We start from the raw sequence: 19,554 nt of genomic DNA, 5'->3' as shown, positions 1-19,554 counted from the left end.
CCTATTCGCTGTTGTTTTTTATGTTTGTTCATTCTGTCCCTTCCTGTCACATTCTGGGTATCATTACCTAATTAGCTGCCTTGCGATGCTGCCATATCCTTTTGCTTTGTAAACTGACATATCCCCTCTCCAGAACCATTCCCCCCACCCCCACCCCACCTCAGAACCAGTCAAATGATTCGCAAGTTTTGGGAAGGTCCAGTCGTATTTGGGAATGAGTGAGGGTTGTGGTTGTGCCTTTTCTGGCCTCAGTTTCTCTTCCTGCTTGCTTTATTGGCAGGAAAGCTGCATTGTCATTGAACCTTGATTTGTATGTTTAAAGCATGCTGTTAGTATAAGGTAGGTGTCCTTCTCAGAAATACAGTTTAAAATTGAACACCCTGAGAATTGGCAGAAACAGCCAAAAGACGCCCAGTTTACAAGTTAGTGTTACATTGGAGCTAATAATGTGATCAAGTGGCTACAAGAAGTTAGTCCTGATGCTATTTTGGCAAGACATTGGTGAGTTTTCGTCCCCAGTTGATTTTAAATATCTGCTTAGAATCCATTGGGTGAATCGAGTGAAGATCGGGTCCTATTGTAGGAGTCAGCAGAGAACCATTGGCAGGGTACAGATCTGCTGAATACAAAGTGCATGAGGTTAGAAGGAACAGGATTTCCCAAAATACCAATATACTTCATAGCTGGACAAATTATTTAATTGGCAAGTAAAACAACACAAGCAACACTTGTCGACCTGACAGGTGTCTTAAATGTTCAGACTTAAGAATTATCTCCGTACCTTCAGAGATAGAATCATAAGAATCACTACAGTGCAGAAGGAGGCCATTCAGCCCATCGAGTCTGCGCCGACTCTGAGTACCGACAGAATATCTTACCCAGGCCCTTTCCTCTACCCTATCCCCATAACCCCGCACATTTTACTATGGTTAATCCATCTAACCTACATCTAAGGACATGAAGGGGAAATTTAGCATGGCCAATCCACCTAAATTGCACATCTTTGGAATGTGGGAGGAAACCGAAGCACCCAGAGGAAACCCACACAGACATGGGGAGAACATGCAAACTCCACATAGTCACCCAAGGCCAGAAGTGAACTGGGTCCCTGGCGCTGTGAGGCAGCAGTGCTGACCATTGTGCCACCGTGCCACCCCAAAATTCAATTATTTCACAAATCTAATGTTAAGAGCAAACTATGCTTTTGTTCTTTAGAATCTACAGATATGTGATACTATGTTTCAGTAATTGTGTATTTCATTTGGTAATTATAGCAGAAATGGACAAGAGAGATATTGTGTTCCTTGTTGACGGATCATATAATCTTGGAAAGAGAAACTTAGCTGCTATCCGTGACTTTATTGCAAGAATAATTACGACTTTTGACATTGGAAGTGATAAGGTTCAAGTAGGCCTGGTACAATACAGTGATGCTGCAGAACCTGAATTCTTTCTGAACACCTACGCATCGAAAAATGAAATTCTCTCTCATGTAAGAAGACTCAGGCAGAGAGGAGGCACAATTCTCCAAACTGGCAAAGCACTGGACTTTGTACTTAAATACCTTTTCACCAAATATTCAGGAAGTAGGCAAGAGGAGGGCGTTCCCCAGCTTCTGGTACTTATTACTGGTGGAAAATCGAGAGATGATGTGAAACAGCCATCGAACACCCTGCAACAAGCTGGTGTTATAACATTAGTCATTGGAGTGGAGAATGTCATCAAACAGCTACAGGAGGTTAGTTCAGACCCCAGTTTAGCATTTGGAGTGAAGGAGTTCACTTCGCTCCCAGAGATCCAGCAGGAAGTACTTTTACCTTTATCAACACTAAATGAGGTGAGGAAAGCTTCTGAACGGCAGACAACTCCAACCACCAAAGGTAACTGCATTTTGAATGACCATGCTTTGACTAATTTATCTTATGCTGCAATACATTTATCAGAAAAACTTGGCTTTAAACAATCTCTGAATACTCATTTAGTCCCAAACAATAATATATTTTTATTTTCATACCAACATGATAAAAATTAATGTTCTATTTCTGGAGAGATTGTAACATGGGTTTATCAGAAGATTGTAGTATGACAGCATGATGCTCTCTGCAATGCGCAGGAGCAAGTTACAAAATGTCATTGTAAACAACAGATTTTTCTTACCTTTTTCAATTTCTACTGCTCTCCTGAAGTCAAGTAAGGATAACAGATTTCCTCCCTAAAGGGCATTAGTGAACCAGATGGATTTTTACAACAATTGATAATGGTTTCATGGTTATCAATAGATTTTTAATTCCATTTTATTTAATCCAAATTTCACCATCTGCCATGGTGGGATTCGAACCGAAGTCCCCAGAGAATTACCCTGGGTCTCTAGATTACTAATCCTATGACAATACCACTGTGCCACTGCCTCCCCTAAGCAAATATCTACCAACGTTCAGCAAACAAGGAAGTAAAGCCCTCGTAATTATATTAAAAAACACTAATTCACTCTGCTATTTATCTGAATATTTTATCAACAAATCCACAAAAATGGTTGAAGTACACATGCAGATGTTACATGAATGAGCATTGAGATCAAGATCACATGCTCAATCATTATGTCTATTACTCACTTTTTATTTACAGATCAGAAATGCAATTCGCCACATCCGGATTCCTAATTAGCCCCATACAACTAGTGATGAATATATTGGAGAACACTGGTCTAGTTCAGGAAGTGTCATTTGCTCCATGTCTACTTGGACAGTTATTCTTGTTCCTTGTAACATGATCTGTATGATAACACTATATTTGCTGTTTTGAAGTTCTTCCAGAGCAAGAACAGCAGGATCTTGATTTGATTTGATTTATTATTGTCACGTGTATTAGCATACAGTGAAAAGTATTGTTTCTTGCGCGCTATACAGACAAAGCATACCATTCATAGAGAAGGAAATGAGAGAGTACAGAATGTAGTGTTACAGTCATAGCTAGGGTGTAGAGAAAGATCAACTTAATACAAGGTAATTCAAAAGTCTGACGGCAGCAGGGAAGAAGCTGTTCTTGAGTCGGTTGGTACGTGACCTCAGACTTTTGTATCTTTTTCCTGACGGAAGAAGGTGGAAGAGAGAATGTCCAGAGTGTGTGGGGTCCTGAACTATGTTGGCTGCTTTGCCGAGGCAGCAGGAAGTGTAGACAGAGTCAATGGATGGGAGGCTGGTTTGCATGATGGATTGGGCTACATTCACGACCTTTTGTAGTTCCTTGCAGTACTGGGCAGAGCAGGAGCCATACCAAGCTGTGATACAATCAGAAAGAATGCTTTCTATGGTGCATCTGTAAAAGTTCATGAGAGTCGTAGCTGACATGCCAAATTTCCTGAGTCTTCTGAGAAAGTAGAGGTGTTAGTGGGCTTTCTTAACCTAATGTCGACATGGGGGGACCAAGACAGGTTGTTGGTGACCTGGACACCTAAAAACCTGAAGTTCTCAACCCCTTCTACTTAGTCCCCGTTGATGTGGACAGGGGCATGTTCTCCTCTGCGCTTCCTGAAGTCGATGACGATCTCCTTCATTTTGTTGACATTGAGGGAGAGATTATTGTCGCCGCATCAGTTCATCAGATTCTCTATCGTATTCCTGTACTCTGTCTCGTCATTGTTTGAGATCTGTTCCATTACGGTGGTGTCGTTAGCAAACTTAAAAATCGAATTGGAGGGGAATTTGGCCGCACAGTCATAGGTGTATAAGGAGTATAGTAGGGAGCTGAGAACACAGCCTTGTGGGGCACTGGTATTGAGGATGATCGTGGAGGAGGTGTTGTTGCCTATCCTTACTGATTGTGGCCTGTGAGTTAGGAAGTTCAGGATCCATTCGCAGAGGGAGGAGCCGAGGCCCAGGCACAGAGTTTGGAGATGAGTTTCATGGGAATAATGGTGCTGAAGGCTGAGCTGTAGTCAATAAATAGGAGTCTGACATAGGTGTCCTTATTATCTAGGTGTTCCAGGGTTGAGTGCAGGGCCAGGGAGATGGTGTCTGCTGTGGACCTGTTGCGGCAGTAGGCAAACTGTAGTGGATCCAGGTAGTCCAGGAAGCTGGAATTGATTCGTGCCATAACTAATCTTTTGAAGCACTTCATAATGATGGACGTCAAAGCCACCGGACAATAGTCATAGAGGCACGCTGCTTGGTTTTTCTTAGGTATCGGGATGATGGTCATTTTTTTAAATATGTTTATTGAAAATGTTATTATATTTTACATAGCAAAGAAACACAGATACAGATCCACACAGTGCTCGCATGTACATTCCAACGCGACTGGGCACAGGGCTCCCCATGGCCAGGGGATAAGCCGCTGGTACCCCCGGCACCCACCCCACCCAAGACCCGTCTAATTGCACCAGTAATGACGGTAGTAATTTAAAAACAAAAAGGCAGAGGAACGCCGCTGGAGCACCCAAACAGCCCATGCTATAAACTAGCGAGCGGAGAAAAGAAAGAGAGACAGTGAAGGATAGAGAAGAAAGAGAGTGAGAGGGAAAACAGAAAAGTTCTCGTGTTGGCCCTCACACCTTGGCAGGGTGAGCGGGTGTACTCGGGTAAAGGGCCAGGGCGTGTCCACCAATCGGGTGAGGGGGTATTCTGTGGGAGCACCCGGGGTCCTGGGGCCATCGGGTATCTATTCACCCGGCTCCAACTGCAGCGTCCCAACATGTGCTATAAATGGTTGGCAGGTCTTAAAGAACCTAGCAGTGGACCCATGTAGCGTGCACCTCATCTTCTTCAGCTTAATGGTATCTACCACCTCCTTCACCCACGTCGGGGATGCACCTGATTTCCACCTAAACAGGATTAGTCGTCTTGCCAGGAGTGTAGTGAAAGCTACAAAATCCGCTTGGAATTTCGGCAGCGGTGGATTTTAAGGCACGACCCCAAACAGGGCAGTCTGGGGGGGGTGCACTTATGTCCCGATCTAGCGTTGCCGCAATCGCGCAATCGTCTCCGATATCGATGTCCAGTAGTTATACAGTGATGGGCAAGCCCAGAACATATATGAGAGGGTGGTGGGAACTTGCCAGCACCGTTCACAAATGGGGCTTGTGCCTGGGTACATTCTAGAGAGTCTAACCCTAGTTAGATATGCTTTGTGAAGGAGTTTACATTGTATCACACCCAGCTCAGCACATATTGAGGAGGAGTGTACTATGCACTATGTCCCAATTCTCCTCCGAGAACTCCTCCTCCAGATCTCGTTCCCATAAAGATTTAACCACTGATAGAAAGTTTTGTTGGGACAGAATTTGAGAATAAAGAACAGAAATGATACCTTGCATAGTAATAGAAGGCACTAAGAAGATGTCAATGGAGGCATGAGGCATGGAGGCCTTGGAAATTGTGCCCTATGCACAAAGTCTCAAATTTGCAAATATCTGAAAAAGTGCGTTGCAGGTAAAGCAAACTTATCCACCACCTGCTGGAATGACGCAAACAAGCCGTTCACATTCAAGTCCCGGAATGTTCTGATCCTGTTCTTGACCCATATGTTGAAGGCACCATCCAAAACAGACGGAGGAAAAAAATGATTAGCCAATACTGGGGAGGCCAGTGACCAGGCCTGAAACCTAAAGTGGTGTCTAAATTGCATCCAAGTTCTAAAAGTTGACAAGTGTACTCCCAGTACACTGGGAAGAGGGAAAATTTACCGGGGAACATATCAAGGGAAGATGGAGCACAGGAGGAGGATTCTAACTGCAGCCAACAAGGAACCTCCTGTTGCCTCTCTCTCTCTGTACCCAACACCGCTCTCATATTGGCTACCCAATAATAAAATAGAAAATTGGGAAAACCCATATCCCCTCCCGTTTAGGGCTTTGCTAGACTCCGCATTCTTGGGTTTTTCCTATTCTAGACAAAGCTTGAAATGAGCCGATCAAGTCTGTGAAAAAAGGATTTGGGGATGAACACCGGGATGCACTGAAAGAGATATAAAAACTCAGGTAATATGTTCATCTTCACGGCATTGATACGGGCCGCTAATGATAATGGGAGGATGGACCAATGTTTGAGGTCCTGTTCCGTCCGCCCCATGAGTGGAGCAAAATTAGCTCCAAAGAGCCCACTAAATTTGCTTGTCACTTGCACTCCCAAGTTTGCCTTGTCCCCATGCTCATAGTGTGTATACTTAGATTTGAACAGCATCTTTTCCGCTCGACATGAGGACAAGATCTCAAACTCTGCCTGTAGCAGTAAACGTTCCTTATGCACCTCTGGGGATGGGCCCACACATCAACTTGGGCTATACGCCCCAGCAATTCCGATAACCTCCTACCTCTGTGCTTCATCTCGTGTGCTGAATAAGATATAATCTGGCCCTTTAAATAAGCCTTCAATGTCTCCCATAAGGTAGCTTTAAGGGTCCCATAAGGGTCTTTTTCCGGCTGGAGGCCTGTGACTAGTGGTGTTCCGCAGGGGTCTGTATTGGGACCTCTGCTGTTTGTGATTTATATAAACGATCTGGAAGAAGGTGTAACTGGGGTGATCAGTAAGTTTGCGGACGACACAAAATTGGCAGGACTTGCAGATAGTGAGGAGCATTGTCAGAGGCTACAGAAGGATATAGATAGGCTGGAAATTTGGGCAAAGAAATGGCAGATGGAGTTCAATCCTGATGAATGCAAAGTGATGCATTTTGGTGGAAATAATGTAGGGAGGAGCTATACGATAAATGGCAGAACCATAAAGGGTGTAGATATGCAGAGGGACCTGGGTGTGCAAGTCCACAGATCCTTGAAGGTGACGTCACAGGTGGAGAAGGTGGTGAAGAAGGCATATGGCATGCTTGCCTTTATAGGACGGGGCATAGAGTATAAAAGTTGGGGTCTGATATTGCAGATGTATAGAACGTTGGTTCGGCCGCATTTGGAATACTGCGTCCAGTTCTGGTCGCCACACTACCAGAAAGATGTGGAGGCTTTGGAGAGAGTACAGAGGAGGTTTACCAGGATGTTGCCTGGTATGGAGGGGCTTAGTTATGAGGAGAGATTGGGTAAACTGGGGTTGTTCTCCCTGGAAAGATGGAGGATGAGGGGAGACTTAATAGAAGTGTATAAAATTATGAAAGGCATAGATAGGGTGAACGGTGGGAAGCTTTTCCCCAGGTCGGTGGTGACGTTCACGAGGGGTCATAGGTTCAAGGTGAAGGGGGGGAGGTTTAACACAGATATCAGAAGGACATATTTTACACAGAGGGTGGTGGGGGCCTGGAATGCGTTGCCGGGCAAGGTGGTGGAGGCGGACACACTGGGAACGTTTAAGACTTATCTAGATAGCCATATGAACGGAGTGGGAATGGGGGGATACAAAAGAATGGTCTAGTTTGGACCAGGGAGCGGCACGGGCTTGGAGGGCCGAAGGGCCTGTTCCTGTGCTGTATTGTTCTTTGTTCTTTGTAGCTGCAAGATTCCCGGAGCATCATTAAACTCAAAGAAATCATCGATCTAGGTTAACAGAAATAAAGCAAATTCATCATCAGAGAGCAGACAAGTATTAAATCGCCAAGGCGTATGGGGGCCCACCCTTCTCCCCACTACCAAGTCCATTGTGAAGGGAGCATGGTCCGAGAATACAATGGTTTCGTAGGAGCGTGACATGTGAATACGTTCGGTGGACAGGTTGGAAAAAAAAGAATATTCTCTACCTGTGGGGTTAAGAAACCTCCATGGGTCCGACACTGCGTAGTCCGTGAGAAATGATTTAATAATTTCTGCCGACTTGGAAGATGCAGCATCCTGGGGGAGGAATGGTCAGGGCAGGATTCAACCAATAGTTGAAATCTCCGCCCGGTATCAACCGATGTGAATTCAAATCTGGAAGTAGTGCAAAAAACGACCGGAAGAAGTTTTCACAGTCCCAGTTTGGGGCATACGTACTAGCTAACACCAGGGGCGTCCCATATAACTTACCCGTGACAATGACGTATCGGCCATTTGAGTCAGAAATGACATTGGCCACTACCAAGGGTAAGGACTTGTGGATGAGGATTGCCAACCCCCCCGCGCCTTTGTGTGAAAAGTTGAGTGAAAGCATTGACAGACCCCCATCCTCTACAGAGCCTAAAATAGTCCACTGGCCTGAGGTGGGTCTTTTGGAGGAATGCAATTTGGGTACTCAGTTGTTGAAGGTGTTGAAATATCTTACAACGCTTAACCGGATGATTTCATCCTCTGACATTCCAGCCAGTGAACTTGATGGCTCCGAGGTCGGAGCGTAAGGGCCTCCTAGCCAGCATCTCACATTCCTAACAGTAGCCCAGTATCCCTCCTCACTGGGGTGTCTCCCCCCAACCACTGACATCGGCAGACACCACACCCCCAGGGCCCCACCCCCCACCCTCCCCACCGGCCGTGGGGAACCAGCCACGAGAAAGAGAGGGTGGGCTTGAAAGAAGCCAAACCACACCCACAGAGAAAAAAGGATGTAGCAAAGGCACAAAAACACCCCCACAAACCAAACCCGCAAACACAGTATCCCCCCTCTCACTCCCCGCACATGCCCTCCCAAACAGGGCGCTTGTGCCTCCAACACCTCCTTATCACGACGCCTTCACAGCACTCCACATGGGACACGATCTCCACCTCCATTCCCATCGCGCTCACAGGTGCTATAACCTGAAAAGGTCTGTAGAAATACCCAACACTTAACACTTAACCGAACAGTCACAAAACCCATTTACCCTTTCCTGGCCAACAATTCGATCCGGGTATAGCATACAGGTTCATAAAAAACAAATATCAGTTTACATCTGCTGTGCGGTCACCCGATTCAAAAGTCTGCTCCACAAGTTTCATCACCGCCGCCGGATCCGTGACCTTGTGCTCAGTTCCATTGTTGAGAGTAATCCTCAAGCGAGCTGGAAAGCGAAGCCCGAACCTGACCCCAGGACAGTCACGATGAAGTTGTTTGACATCAGCGAATGCCGCCCTTCTTGCCACCACCGGGGTAAAATCTGGAAATATCAACGGCTTATTTTCCTGTTACTTCAGAGTGGGAGCCTGTGCTGCTTGCCACAGGATTCTGTCTTGTGCTGAGGCGTAATGTACTCGTGCAATAATGGTCCGTAGCACTCTGTGCGTGACCCAGAAGCAGCTCATCCTCCAGTTTCAACACATTTTTCAATAGCCGGGCGACAAAGTCTGTGATATTTGGGCCCTTGATTCCCTCCAGAAGGCCCATCAGACAGATGTTATTTCGTCTTTGGCGACCATCCATCTCATTACACTTCACCCTCAGGGACTTAACCTCCGATGTCAGATGAGTAACCTGGCTCTTCAGCTCGGAAATAGTGTTTCAACTAAATGCCTCCAAGTCCTCAAACTCCTTCAAGCGGTTCTCATGGGCGACGGTGACGCCTTGGAGAGATTTAACAGATGATCCGAGCTCCTCTCTCAGCTCTTCTCACTCTTCGATTGTGGTTTGTCTCCTGCCATTTTTCCAGTGCCAGCGCCTGTGGGCTTACCCATTTCCTCCAGCCTGGAGCGCTATTTCTTGGTCCACGTATCAAACTGTCTTGCTGTTCGATCTACCAGAGTTCTTACATGGATTGCTTTTCACCTTACTTCACCCTTAATTGGGCGAACAGAAGCAGCAAAGGGTTCCCAGCCGAGCTGCAAGTTGCAACTCTTCTCCCTCACTTTTTAATTCACCCTTAGTTGGGTGAAGAAAGCAACAGCAGAGTGTCCCCAGGTTGATCTGACGGTTGCAATTTTTATGTCACAGGAGTTCTTCCCTGGGCTGCCCCCCCCTCCCCACCCTAAACCAATTCACACTTCACTAAGTGAAAAAACTACAAGATGGTTCCAGGCCGAACTGCAAATCCCAACATGCCCCTCATTGAGCTCTCGCTGCAAAAAAAGCAATCCAAAAGTAGAAATAGCAGCTTGCAATTTGCAGCAGGGGCTCAGTGGCTCCTGCTTCCCACTTTAATTCACCCTTTCTTGGGTGAAAAAAGAACAGAGAGTTTGCAGTGAGTTGAAAGGTAGAGAACAGTAAAAAATTAAGTATAATAGAATGAAAACAAAGGGTGGGGTAGAGCAAATCATCTGGCTGTAAAGTGCCGAGCCGGAAAATGAGATGCTGTTCCTCCAATTTGCGTTGAGCTTCACTGGAACATTGCAGCAAGCCAAGGACAGACATGTGGGCATGGGAGCAGGATCGTGTGTTAAAATGGCAGCAACCGGAATGGCAGGGTCCTGATTGCGCACAGACCGAAAGTGCTCAGCAAAGCAATCAACCAGTCTGCGCTTGGTCTCTCCGACATAGAGGTGATCACATTGGGAGCAGCGAATGCAATAGACCAAATTGAAAGAGGTGCAAGTGAAACGCTGAGCACACACAGTAAATTCCAACCGGCAGGAAGGAATCTAAAAATCACCCTTTCCAGCTAGATTTGATTTGATTTTTTATTGTCACATGTATTAACATACAGTGAAAAGTATTGTTTCTTGCGCGCTATACAGACAAAGCATACCGTTCATAGAGAAGGAAATGAGACAGTGCAGAATGTAGTGTTACAGTCATAGCTAGGGTGTAGAGAAAGATCAACTTAATACAAGGTAGGTCCATTCAAAAGTCTGACAGCAGCAGGGAAGAAGCTGTTCTTGAATCGGTTGGTACGTGACCTCAGACTTTTGTATCCTTTTCCCGATGGAAGAAGTTCTCTCTTTGCAACTTCACTCCCAGGTATGTTTAAAGCTTGTTTGATGTACATTTATCTCTCTCCAGACTCAACAACCGGATTTCAAGATTATCCTTCCTCTCACACCAGCACCATCTTTGATTTCCCCTGGTCATCTTCTTAAAGCAGAAAGGAACCTTAGATTGTTGTAAAGAAATGGGAAAGAATTACATTCCTGAAATATGAATGGCTCATCTTTCACAAGTTTCACAGGCTAGAGAAAACCAGTCTCCACCTTCTGACTCATGATGATGATAACAGCAAAAATAAAACAGTTATCCTTTTTCACGTGTCACCTCAACCCACCTACCGCACCTGTTCATGTTTCTTCTTTCTGCACAGATTATAGTATAAATCCATTTATTCTCTTTGCATCAAAGGGCTTTTACAGCAACTTATTAGAACCATAGATCTATAGAATCCCTTCAGTGCAGAAGAATGCCAACCAGCTTGCACCAACTCTCCAAAAGAGCATTCCACCCAGGCAGTATCCCTATAACCCCACGCATTTACCATGGCTATTTACACCTAACCGACACATTTTATGGCAATAAGGGGCAACTTAACAGGCCAATCTACCTAGCACATATTTGGACTGTGGGGAGGTCCCAGAGGGAACCCGCACAGATGGGGAGAATGTGCAAATCCCACACAGACAGTCACCCAAGGCCAGATTTGAACCTGCCACCCTACCACTGAGAGGCAGCAGTGCTAACCATTGTGCCACCAATTCTATCCTAGAATCGTTGCCAAATGAGCAGGGCTTGGTCATGGGCTGTGCAACAGTACTTCGATCCTCGAAATGCAGATCTCAATCTCAGAATACAAAGTGGGTAAAGCTAGAATAGATTGGGTGTGAGAGGTATAGTTCTTCAATCAACTTAAATCAAACCTTACCTAAGCTGCCGGAGAATTTAGAAGAATGGAAAGAGCCATATCTGTCAGTGTGGCACATAAATGTTCAGATTTGAATAATATCGCAACTTGAAAAATCAACACGACTTTACTAATCAAGTCTTTTCATAATCTGTACAAATCATGCATTTAATTTATAGAAATTATAAATATTTGTGTGTATTTCTTATGCTTATTTATAACAGAAACTGACAAGAAAGATATTGTGTTCTTAATTGATGGATCATTTCATGTTGGAAACACAAATTTACAACCTATTCGTGACTTTGTCACAAGAATAATTGAAACCCTTGATATTGGAAGTGACCGAGTGCGAGTTGGTCTGGTACAGTACAGCGATACTGCAGAACCTGAGTTCTATCTGAACACCTACTCATCAAAAGATGAACTTCTCTCTGAAGTAAACAGACTCCGCCTGAGAGGTGGTACAGTGCTCAACACTGGAGCAGCACTAAGTTATGTCCATAAATATATTTTTACCAAATATTCAGGAAGTAGGAAAGAGGAAGGCGTTCCCCAGTTTCTGATACTACTTACTGGTGGAAGATCAAAAGATGATATCAAAAAGCCATCAGATACTCTGCTACGATCTGGTGTGATGACTTTAGTCATTGGAGCTGAGAATGCCATAGAACAGCAGCTACAACAGATTGCTTTGGAGCCCAGCATGGTTTACACATTGGATGAATTTAGTTCTCTTCCAGAGATACAACAGGATGTGCTGATACCATTGTCAACTCTAACTGGTGTGCACATAATTTCTGAACTGCCAACAATGAAGAATACCAAAGGTACTCGAATTTTACACTTTGCAGTCTGATGACATTTTGCGTTGTTATAAATGAATAGGAATCCTTAGGCTGCTAACAATTTCCACTCACCCAATCAAGGAAAGCCTTTTTTCAACCACCTTAGCTAATCTATCCTGCCACCTTCAGTGGCCTGTGGACATTCACTGCAAAGTCTCTCATTTCCTCAACCCCTCTCAACCTTTCTGTTTATTATGTATTCCTTTACTTTGTTTGCCTTCCAAAACGGCATTCACTCACACCTCTGCAATCTTTCCCATTTCAGAGTTTGAAAGTTACTGTTGAATCTGTTTTCGCAACCCTTTCAGGTGGATCAAAACTCACTGTGTAAAGAATTCTCCTCATCCCCATATCCCCTCCTCTTCTATCATCAATTACATTAAATTTGTATCCTCCGATTATACTGACCCTCCTCCAATGGAAGCAGCTTCTCCCTATTCATTCTACCAATATCCATCTAATTGTGGCCTCAACTCTGCTTTCATGTCTATCCCCATAACCAGTGACTCCCTTGTCAATCAAGAATCTTATCCAACTCAGCCTTAAAAACATTCAATGACGCAGTCTCCACTGCTCTCTGGGGAAGAGAATTTCACAGACTAATGACCCTCTGAGAGAAGAAAAATTATAGATCAATTATAGAAAAATTATAGTCATAGAGCTCTATAGCACAGATAAAGGTCTTTCAGCCCATCTTGTCTGTGCTAGTCAAAGACAAACCACCTAACTATTGTAATCCCATTTTCCAGCACTTGGCCCATAACCTTGTATATCTTGGCATCGCAAGTATAAATGCTTCTTAAATGTTATGAGGGTCTCTACCTCCATCGCCCTTTCAGGCAGTGAGTTCCAGACTCCCACCATCTTTTGGGTGAAATTTTCTTTCCGCACATCCTCTCTAAACTTCCTGCCCCTTACCTTAAATCTATGGCCCCTAGTCATTGATCCCTCCACAAAGGGGAAATGTTTGTTCCTGTCTACTCTATCTATGCCCCTCATAATTTTATACATCTTAATCACATCCCCCCTCAGTCTCCTCTGCTCCAAAGAAAACAACCCTAGTCTATCCAATCTCTCTTCATAACTGAAACGCTCCAGCTCAGGTAATACCTTGGCAAATCTCTTCTGCACCATTTCCCTCTTCCCTCCTATCATGTGGATTCTCGAACTACACACTACAATTTAGCTGTGGCCTAACCGACATTTTATACAGTTCCAGAATAATCTCCCTGCTCTTAAACTCTACGCCTCAGCTAATAAAGGCAAGTATACCATATGCCTTTTTAATCACTTTATCCACCTGTCTTGCTACCTTAAGGGACCAGAGTACATGCACATCAAGAGCCCTCTGATCCTCGGTGCTTCCCAGGGACTTGCCATTCACCATGTATTCCCTTGTCTTGTTTGGCCTACCCTAGTGCATAACCTCTCACTCATCTGGATTGAATTCCATCTGCGACTGATCAGCCCATCTAACCAGTCCATCTATATCTTCCAGTAATCTAAGGCTATCCTCCTCACTATTTACCATCCTACTCATTTTCATATCATCCGTGAACCTACTGATCAACCCTCCTACATTCAAGCCGAAGTAACTTATATAAACCACAAACAGCAAGGGCCCCAACACAGATCCCTGCGTAACCCCACTGGACACAGCCTTCCAGTCTGAAAAACATCATCTTGACCATCACTTGCTGCTTCCTGCCACTCAACCAATGCTGGATCCAATTTGCCAAATTTCCTTGGATCCTTTTGTCTCTCACATGGGACCTTGTCAAAGGCCTTGCTGAAATCCAAGAAGACTATGTTGAATGCATTGCCCTCATCTGCATACCTGGTCACCTGTTTGAAAAATTCAATCAAGTTGGTCAGACATGACCTCACCTGAACAAAACCATACTGACTGTTCTTGATTAGTCCCTGCATCTCCAAATACAGATTAATTCTGTCTATCAGAATTGTTTATAATAGTTGCCTCACCATTGAGGTTAGACAGACTGCCCTGTAGTTTCCTGGTTCATCCCTTCCTCTCTTCTTGAATAATGGTACCACTTTGACTGTCCTCCAGTCCTTTGGCACCTCTCCTGTGGTCAGAGAGGAATTGAAAATGATTGTCATGTCCCTGCAATTTCCCCCCTTGACTGGGATACATTTCATCTAGCCCTGGAATTTTATCTACTTTTAAGCCTGTCAGACCACTCAGAACCTCCTCTCTGTCTGTGTTAATTTCTTTAATTGTATCACAGTCCTTCTCCCTGATTTCTATACCCACATCGTTTCTCTCACTAGTGAACACCAACACAAAGTATTCAGGTAGAACCCTATCTATGTCCTCCAGCGCCACACACACATTATCACTTTGCGCCTCAGTGGACCTCTTTCCCTTGTTATCCTGTTACTGTTAGTGAGCAAATCTCACCAAAAAAAATGGCAGAGTGTTGCTTCCAGTGAAAAAATGGGGTGGTGGGGGGTGGGGGGGGGGGGGGGGGGGGGTAGGGTGCAGGGCCTCAACACGCCAGCAAAGCCCAGCTGCACTGAGATCAGGGTGCCATGTTTAAAGGACGTCCCGATCTGAATAGCAATAAACATCCTCCCCCGCCCACCATGGAGGTCTCAGGGGCTCACCTCTCCACATCCCACCCCCAATCAAGTTGACATTCAACTCCAACTCCGCCCATGATTAGAGGCAGCATTCAACTCTGACCTCCCCCTCTGTGACCATCAGCACCCCCCCCCCCCGCCCACCCCCATCAGAGCCAGCAAGGAAGATCCAAAATCGCAAGATTTTGTGAGATCTTGAGTCCCTGTTAGCATTCACACGGATGGTGGGAGTAGGCTCCAGTCTACCCGTAAAACAACTTGGGATTTTTCTTTTTCCTACCTGCCAATATCCATTGATGTCCTCTTTTTGCTCTCCTAATTTACTTTTTAAGTTCCCTCTTGCACATTCTATACTCCTCTAGGACTTCTGCTGTTTTGAGCCCTTGATGTCTGCCATAAGCCTCCTGTTTTCTCTTTATCCAATGCTGTATATCCCTCAATATCCAGGGTTCACTGCATTTGTTGACCTTGTACTCTCCCCATTTCCTTCATGAATGCTTCCCACTGTTCCATCACAGCTCCCTGCCTACTGGCCAAATCATATCTGATCGTATTAAAATTAGCCTACCCTCAGTTTAGAACTTTGATTTCTGGTCCATCTTGTCCTCTTCTCCATTTAAATGGAAGCATCCTTGTTTTCCCCTGATTTCGCACAAGGGGAAATGTTGTTTCAGTATCCACCCTGTCAAGTCCCCTCAAGATCTTAAATGTTTCAATAGGATTAACTCTCAATCTTCTGAACTCCAATGGCCCAGCCTGCCTGACCTTTCTCCATAATCAGTCAAGTGAACTTTCGCTGATTTGCTTCTAATGCAATTATATCCTTTTCTAACTAAGGAGACCAAAGCTATCACCAACTCCCTATACAACTGCAGCAAGACTGCTACTTCTATGTTCCATTCCCCTTGCAATAAACAACATTCCATTTGCCTTCCCAGTCATTTGCTGTAACTGCATGCTGTAACTTTTTATGATTAATGCGGAAAGGCACCCAGATCCTTCTGTATCACCAAGTTCTGCATTATCTCTCTACATAATAGTATGATGCTTTCATATTCTTCCTGTCAAAGTGAACAAGTTCACATTTTCCCACAGTATACTCCACCTGCCAATTTTTTGCCTGCTTACTTCACTCATCTAAATCCCTTTGCAGACTCCTTGGGTGCAATCTTACCACTCATTCATGCCATGCTCCCGCTGCAGTGAAGACGGAGAACTTGGCTACAAGCCAATCCTCCATTCACTGCAGCAGGATGGAAAAATCCAGCTGACATGAATGGTCAGAAAATTCCAGCCCTTACGTTTCCTTCGTGACTTACTCTCTTATATATCTTTGTGTTATCAGTAATTTAACAACAATACATTTGATTCCTTCATCCAAGTCATTGATATAGAATGTAAATATGTGAGTTCCAGCACTGATCCCTGCGGCACTCCAATTATTACAGCTTGCCAACCTGAAAATGGGCCTAATCTCTGCTTCCTGTTAGCTGACCAATCCTCTGTCTATGCTAATGTTACTCCCCACATCATGAGCTCTTATTTTGCACAGTAACCTTTCAGTAAGTGGCACAGGAGCAGTGAGAGAAACCTCATCCTGAGCAAGACACAGAGATGAGTGAGTATATTTGGCAATTTGGACCATGTTGGAAATTCAGTGCCGAGGGGAAAGAGGTGCTCTTTTGCTTTTTGCTTTCTAATTTTTTCACCCCTCAGAAAGTGGTCTTGTCCTGCTGAAGGAGATGAGTCTAGTTATTTGGTGAATATTTCAGATGCTGTGGGGCAGCAGTGGGAAAAGACAACTGTGACCTCACAGGAAACTGGTAAGTTGATTGGCAAGTAAATGCACACTGTAAGAGGCAGTGTACGAAAAACTAGCATCTGGAAGAAGGGAAAGTTAGGGCTTATATAGTCAGATAATGCAAGTAATTAAAGTAGAATAGAGTTAACACAAGGGAAGTAAAGTTAAGATATGGCAGGGCTGCGCAGTTGAATGGAATTTGTGTCCTGTAATATATGCAAAGTCATGAAGGCCACCAATGTCCTAGATGGCCACATGTGTAGGAAGAGCTGCCAGCTGCAGAAAGTTGAGTTCTGGGTTTTGAAGTCATTGTGGCGCATCCCTGAGGCTGAGAATTACTTGGATAGCATGTTCAGAGAAGTGATCATGCCTCAACTTGAGCGCCTGAAGGCAGAGAGGGAATGGGTGACCACCAGGCAGTCCAAAATAATTAGATAGGTAGTGCAGGAGTCCCTTGGGGTCCCAATCAGAAATTGGTTTCCCATTTTGGAAGCTGATGAGACTGCTGGTTCCACAGAGTTCAGTCAAGCCAGGTTTGAGCAGCTCAACTATAGAGGAGGAAGAAGGGAAGAGCAATAGTGATAGGGGATTCATTAGTTAGGGAAGAGACAGGCATTTCTATGGCTGAAGATGTTACTCCAGGATGGTATGTTGCCTCCCTGATACAATTAGGGTCAAGGATATCACAGAGCGGCTGCAGGACATTCTTCTGGAGGAGGGTCAACAGCCAAAGGTTGTGGTCCACATTGGTACCAATGACTTCAGTAGGTAGAGGGTTGAGACCCTGAATTTAGGAAGCTAGGCAGGAAATTAGCAAGCAGGACCTCAAATGTTGTAATCTCTGGATTACTCCTAGTGCCATGTGAAAGTGAGTACAGAAATAGGAGGATAAGGCAGCTGACTATGTGGCTGGAAAGATGGTGCAGGAGAGAGGGCTTTAGATTCCTAGGATACTGGGACTGACTCTAGGGAAGGTGCACCTGTACGAGCTGGGCAGGTTGCTCCTGATCAGAACTGGGATTGAGTTCCTTGCGTTTTGTTAGTGCTTTTGGGAGGGCTTCGAACTAATTCAGCAGGAGTGTGGAAACCAAGAGGAAATTATAGAGAGGATTGCAAAATATACTGAGAGAGACAGATAGCACTAGTATAGAGGATAGTAAGTTAACAGGTGGAGCCAGAGTAAGGGAGAAAGTAATGAAACCTAAATCAAGGTTACTGTGCATGTATGTGAATGCACAAAGTATAGTAAATAAGATTGGGGAGCTGCAGGTGTAGATTGCACTGTGGAAAAATGATGTTGTGGCAGTAATAGGGACCTGACTCATGGAAGGACAAGACTGGGTGTGAAATATTCCTGGGTATAAGGTGTTCAGAAAAGGTAAGAAAGGAAGGAAAGGGAGAGGACTCCCAGTATTTGGTTAAGGAGAGCATTGCAATGCTGGAGAAAGAGAATGTCCCAAGGGATTCAAGGAAAGAATCAATTTGGCTGGAGTTTGAAATTATATTGCTCGGTGTAGTCTATGGACCACCAAATAGTGAGAAGGATGTAGAAGAATAAATCTGCAAGGAAATTAGAGAGATGCAAACATTATAGAGTAGTTATAATGTAGACTGGGAAAGTTGTAATGAAAAGGGGCAAAATTCCAAAGTGTGTGTTCAGGAATATTTTCTACAGCAATATGTGTCCAGTCCATCAAGAAAGGATGCACTGTTGAACCTGGTTCTTGGAAATGAGATGGGCCAAGTCGATCAAGTGTCAGTGGGGGAATATTTAGGAGACAGTGATCATTGTATTGTAAGGTTTAGGATGATATCAAACGGCAATGGACAATCCAGAGTAAAACTAATTAACTGGGGAGAGCTGACTTCAATGGGGCAAGAATGGAGTTGGGCCGATTAGACTGGAATGAAAGGTTGATGGGAAAAACTGTAGCTGAACAATAGGCTACCTTTATAACAGAAATGGTCTGGAAATAGTCAAGGTGTATTCCCTTAAAAGGGAAAGGTAGGGCAAACAAATCCAGAGCTCCCTGGATGAGAAAAAAGATAGACATTAAGATCAGAAAGAAAAAGTGTCCTTATGACAGGTGTCAGGTGGAGAATATAGTTGAGAACCAAGAGGAACACAGAGGTTCAGAGCAGAGGTGAAAAAGCATGTTAGCGAAACAAAGAGGGATTATGAGAAAGGGACAATCTTACCATCGCGCCCCGCCGGCTGATCGCATGAGAGCTGAGAAATCAGATTCGCACCCGATTTCTTGCTTCTTGTGATCCTACTGGCACTGGATATCTGGCAGGGGTCAGCCTCGCACCGGAAATGGGCGGCACGGTGGCACAGTGATTAGCACTGCTGCCCCACAGTGCCAGGGACCCAGTTTCGATTCCCGGCTTGGGTCACTATTTGTGCGGAGTCTGCACGTTCTCCCTATGTCTGCGTGGGTTTCCTCCGAGTGCTCCGGTTTCCTCCCAGAGTCCAAAGATGTGCAGGTTAGGTGCATTGGCCGTGCTAAATTTTCCCTCAGTCTACCCGAACAAGTACCGGAGTGTGATGACTAGGGGATTTTCAAGGTAACTTCATTGCAGTGTTAATTTAAGCCTACTTGTGACTAATAAATAAACTTACTTTAGATTATGTAAATTGAATTTAAATCTAATTTTAATGTCATTCGTGAGCCCGGGACTCAATTGTCTGGGCTTACTTGCCTCTATGGCCTC

At 44.7% G+C, this 19,554-nt stretch overlaps 1 protein-coding gene across 3 annotated transcripts in view; it reads left to right on the top strand.

Moving 5' to 3' along the window:
• Positions 1-19,554, top strand: part of LOC144503795 (collagen alpha-3(VI) chain-like) — a 122,218-nt gene that overhangs the window by 79,539 nt on the left and 23,125 nt on the right. For 2 of the 3 annotated variants that reach the window (XM_078228685.1, XM_078228684.1), the window contains exons 5-6: positions 1,275-1,880; positions 11,811-12,416. In XM_078228685.1, coding sequence (XP_078084811.1) covers positions 1,275-1,880; positions 11,811-12,416 — 1,212 coding nt within the window. The remainder of the gene's footprint in view (positions 1-1,274; positions 1,881-11,810; positions 12,417-19,554) is intronic. The other variant, XM_078228686.1, reaches the window with a different exon arrangement.

This window comes from Mustelus asterias, chromosome 14, assembly GCF_964213995.1.
Source record: "Mustelus asterias chromosome 14, sMusAst1.hap1.1, whole genome shotgun sequence".
Lineage (NCBI taxonomy): Eukaryota > Metazoa > Chordata > Chondrichthyes > Carcharhiniformes > Triakidae > Mustelus > Mustelus asterias.
The sequence above is the reverse complement of the archived record's forward strand: the minus strand, read 5'-3'. Positions and strand labels throughout refer to the sequence as shown.